Source organism: Balaenoptera musculus, chromosome 13 (genome assembly GCF_009873245.2).
Source record: "Balaenoptera musculus isolate JJ_BM4_2016_0621 chromosome 13, mBalMus1.pri.v3, whole genome shotgun sequence".
NCBI lineage: Eukaryota > Metazoa > Chordata > Mammalia > Artiodactyla > Balaenopteridae > Balaenoptera > Balaenoptera musculus.
Window position 1 is genome coordinate 21,230,323 of NC_045797.1, and position 3,577 is coordinate 21,233,899.

Sequence of the window (3,577 nt, forward strand, 5' to 3'; positions counted from 1 at the left end):
AAATACACAATACACAAATATGCTAAGAAGAATATATATATATATGTAGTTATTTCCTCAAGGACCTGGGTGAAATTGGGCAGAGATTGACCAAAGTTTCTCCTTGCCCACCCACTTCTTCCTTCTCAGAGTTTGTCTATGGAAATGAAGCAGAGAAGACAGGCAATGGAAGACTAACATTTTTATTAGGAACCTTGAAAAACCAGGTTATGGAACCCACAAAAGAGCCTGAAATTAGGTTGGGGAGAAGGGAAGGTCAGAATAAGGTGGTCAGGTTGTGGGTATGGGGAGCATATCCCCCTTTGGGATGGTTCTTCACACTTGGTTCCAAGTCCATGATGAGCTGCACACCAGACTCAAACTGCTGACTTCCCATCTGACCTAATCCGTGAACTTGCAGACATAGGGTAAGTTCACATAACAGTTATAATCTCTCCACTTCAGATACCCTGAAGAGACAGAAGAGCTCAAGTAAATGGGGCTGGTGGAGCTTGAGAACCCAATGGAGATGCATCCCAGATTCTGGCCTAGGACTCAAAGACCCTCTGTTATCTTCACAAGGGTCCCACTCCAGGGGAAAGAGACAGAAAAAAAGGAAAGAGAGGGGATGGAAACAGATAAGCCAATATTACAGTCCCAGCCCAGGAGGATTCTCTGAAGACCAGGCCCAGAAATGGGGAATGAGGGGATGAAAAAGGCTGAGCAGAAGTGATCTCCTCTGTTTCTTACCTGTGTTTCTTGACAGTTTCTCACAGTAGCCAGGGTTTGAGACGGTGGCTGGATTTCGCTCCCAGGCAACGTAATTGAGCACATCAGTACTACTCCACTCCCGTCCACTGGCATTGGGCTCAGAGTCCTATAGAGCAGAGGATGGAGTCAGGTGAGGTGGAAAGGTCTTTAGAGTTCTCCTGGCCTGATTCCCTCAGCTAGAACGACTGATCCCCTCCCCAGCATCACGGAATTTGCTCTGCTCTTCCAGGTGATACCCCACAGCTCTCCTCTGGGAAACTCTCCCGAACTCTTTGCTCTTATTGGCAAATTCCAAAGCAAATAATCACAAATACCAATGGAATCCCTACGAGTAATGTGTCACTGTGTGAACTGTACTTGGTGGTGCATTTGTGATTACCCTCAGAACCTCCGAGACAATGTCTGTTTTATAAAAGGGAAAACTGTGTCAATCCTAAGTCTTCATTTACCATTTGCTAAGCACAGCATGTGCAGACTCAGGGAAGCTCAGAGAACCGAATTACAAGGCATGATGTGTGAATTGTATAAAAGTTTGACAAGAGGCAGATTAATTTTAGCTGGAGGCTAGGGACCTGCACAGAACTCAGCTCTTCAGCTGGCCTCAAGGCTCTCCATTTTCTCCAATTATCCCCTGAGCTCCAGGGATCTCTAGGATATTTTCTTGGCAGGGGCAGGGGATAGGGAGGGGCCTGGGGGGCCATAGCATCTTGGGAGGTAACAGATTAAAGAGGATGTAAGTGTACCTCTGTGGGGTCATGGAGCCCAATCCAGATGTCTGAGAAGATTTTCAAATTGTTCTTGAGAAGGGAGGCCTCGAAGGATCCCTCAACCCCACTGAGCACAGACACAAGGTGACCTGAGGGCCTCTTCTGGCAGGTAATCTGTGTGGAGAAGGGAGAGACTGAGGAGAAGCTTGAGACCCTCACTGAGGGAAGGGCAGGGACAAGGTAGGTGAGAAGGGGTTGTGTTTGCAAAAGATGAGGTGCTCATTCTCACCCTCAAGAAACTCTAAAGAATGGAGACTCCCAGCCCCCAAACCCTGTCTCTAATTTGCTTCTCCTTATCAGCCTTAACTGCAAATCCCAGCACTCATGTCTACATCCATCCAGGTTTGGGTGTTATAAACAAGGCATAGCAGTAGGACGCATAGGCCATGGAGCCTTTCGGACAGCTGATCCGTGCAGAGGGCAGTTCCTTCTGGGAATTTCCCCTGAGGAGGAAAAAATAAAGGAGAAGGATGGGGTGAAATGGAGAGAAGATATTGAAGTGGGGCGGTGACCTTGAATAATATCTATGAGGCCAGTGCTTGGGGCAGTGACATCACACTCCTGACTGCTTGTCACAATTGCCAACACTCCCAGGATTTTTTTTTTTTTTATCATGAACTAGACCTAGTACTTGGGAGATGGTCTGTTTTCTTTTTATTCATCTGCCTTATTCAAAAGTCCAACTTTTCTCCTCTTCTGGGCTGACTATTCTTCTACTGGATCCTTCAGTCTTTCTCCTTCTATTCATCTCATTAAAAACACTCTATACTTTCCCTCCTTAATCACCCACATAAATTAGACTCTACTGAGAAAATGGAAATCATCTCATCCCACTGTTACTGGACCACTGGGGAGACTCCCACCACTAGTTACCCTGAAGGAAGGAGTGATGACACAGGAATTTCAGGCAATGTTGTTGTATGGGGATGTACCATTACCATGGGAGGCACACAGGAGCTTTCCTCCTCTTCTTGGCCCTGAGCAAACACTGGGAACCCAGTGACTGAGGCAGAGAAGTCTCACCTTGGACTTGAGACAGGAGCATCAGGCAGGAGAGCAGCATCCAGGACAGGCTGGGGAGGCCCATGGAAGGCATCATTTTGTCTGTGATGTGTGGAGACAACCAGAGAACTAAAGGAAGGGTGGTCAGGGAGAGGGCATGAGAAATCCCCTGTTGTATCTCTTGTCTTTTCCTCTGTCTAGTTCCCTAGGAATAAATCCATCTGGATAGTATCCATCCCCTTCCATACTTCTGGAAAGAATTGGAAAATCTGTACATACTACTACACCTGAGACCACCCAGGACTGCCTTTACCTGGTCTCAAATCTCCTACGTTCTCTGCAGACAGGGATCCTTGTATACCTTCCCTGAAATGTGTGAGATGAAACCCCTGTCAGGGGTCTCATCTTCTCTCAGCTCCCACTTACCTGTCTTGCAGGGATCTGCACTGGTTGGTCGGGGCAGAAAAGACTGGGTTTTTATAAGAGGATTTGAAGGAGGGGTGCTGAAATGAATAACAGGAAACTGGAGGCATGAAAGTGGTCATGGGGAAGTGTCTGGCATTGATTCAAGGAGATTTCCACCACAGGGAGGAGATCCTTCCCATCAAAGCCTGGGAATTGCCACAGCTGTTACTTCTTTATCTTGAGCAGACCAGTACTTTCTCAGGAACAGGTGAAGTTTATGCTTTTGCCATCCTTGTCCAGGTACCTGGTCTGAAAAACTTATAGAAATGAAGGCAGCCTGGTGGCTTGAATTCTGTTTCATAGTTTAGAAAATATGTGACATTGGATAGTTAAAGAAGTACTAAAAGTGTATTTTTGGGAAATCTGTCAAGAACTGACTCTTGTTGGCATATACATGAGTTTCATTAATCCCTGTCTTTTAAGGTTAAAGAAAACCAAACAAGTAATAAGTAAAAGCTGGGTGAGTATAACATTGGAAAATATTGCTGAGGGCAAGATATTAGTTGAGGGAAACAAAAGAATTGAAGCAATGGGAAAGAGCAATATTTCAGCATTGCTTTCTCCTTATTGGAACAAGGTGTGAAGGAAGCATG

At 45.9% G+C, this 3,577-nt stretch overlaps 1 protein-coding gene across 1 annotated transcript; it reads right to left on the minus strand.

The window, feature by feature from the left end:
• Nucleotides 1-381: 381 nt before the first annotated feature.
• LOC118906227 (lithostathine-like) lies at nt 382-2,616 on the minus strand. The gene is given in 5 exon segments (XM_036873661.1): nt 382-449; nt 730-856; nt 1,494-1,631; nt 1,840-1,960; nt 2,522-2,616. Coding segments are annotated over 5 exon segments (549 nt in total).
• Nucleotides 2,617-3,577: the final 961 nt, after the last annotated feature.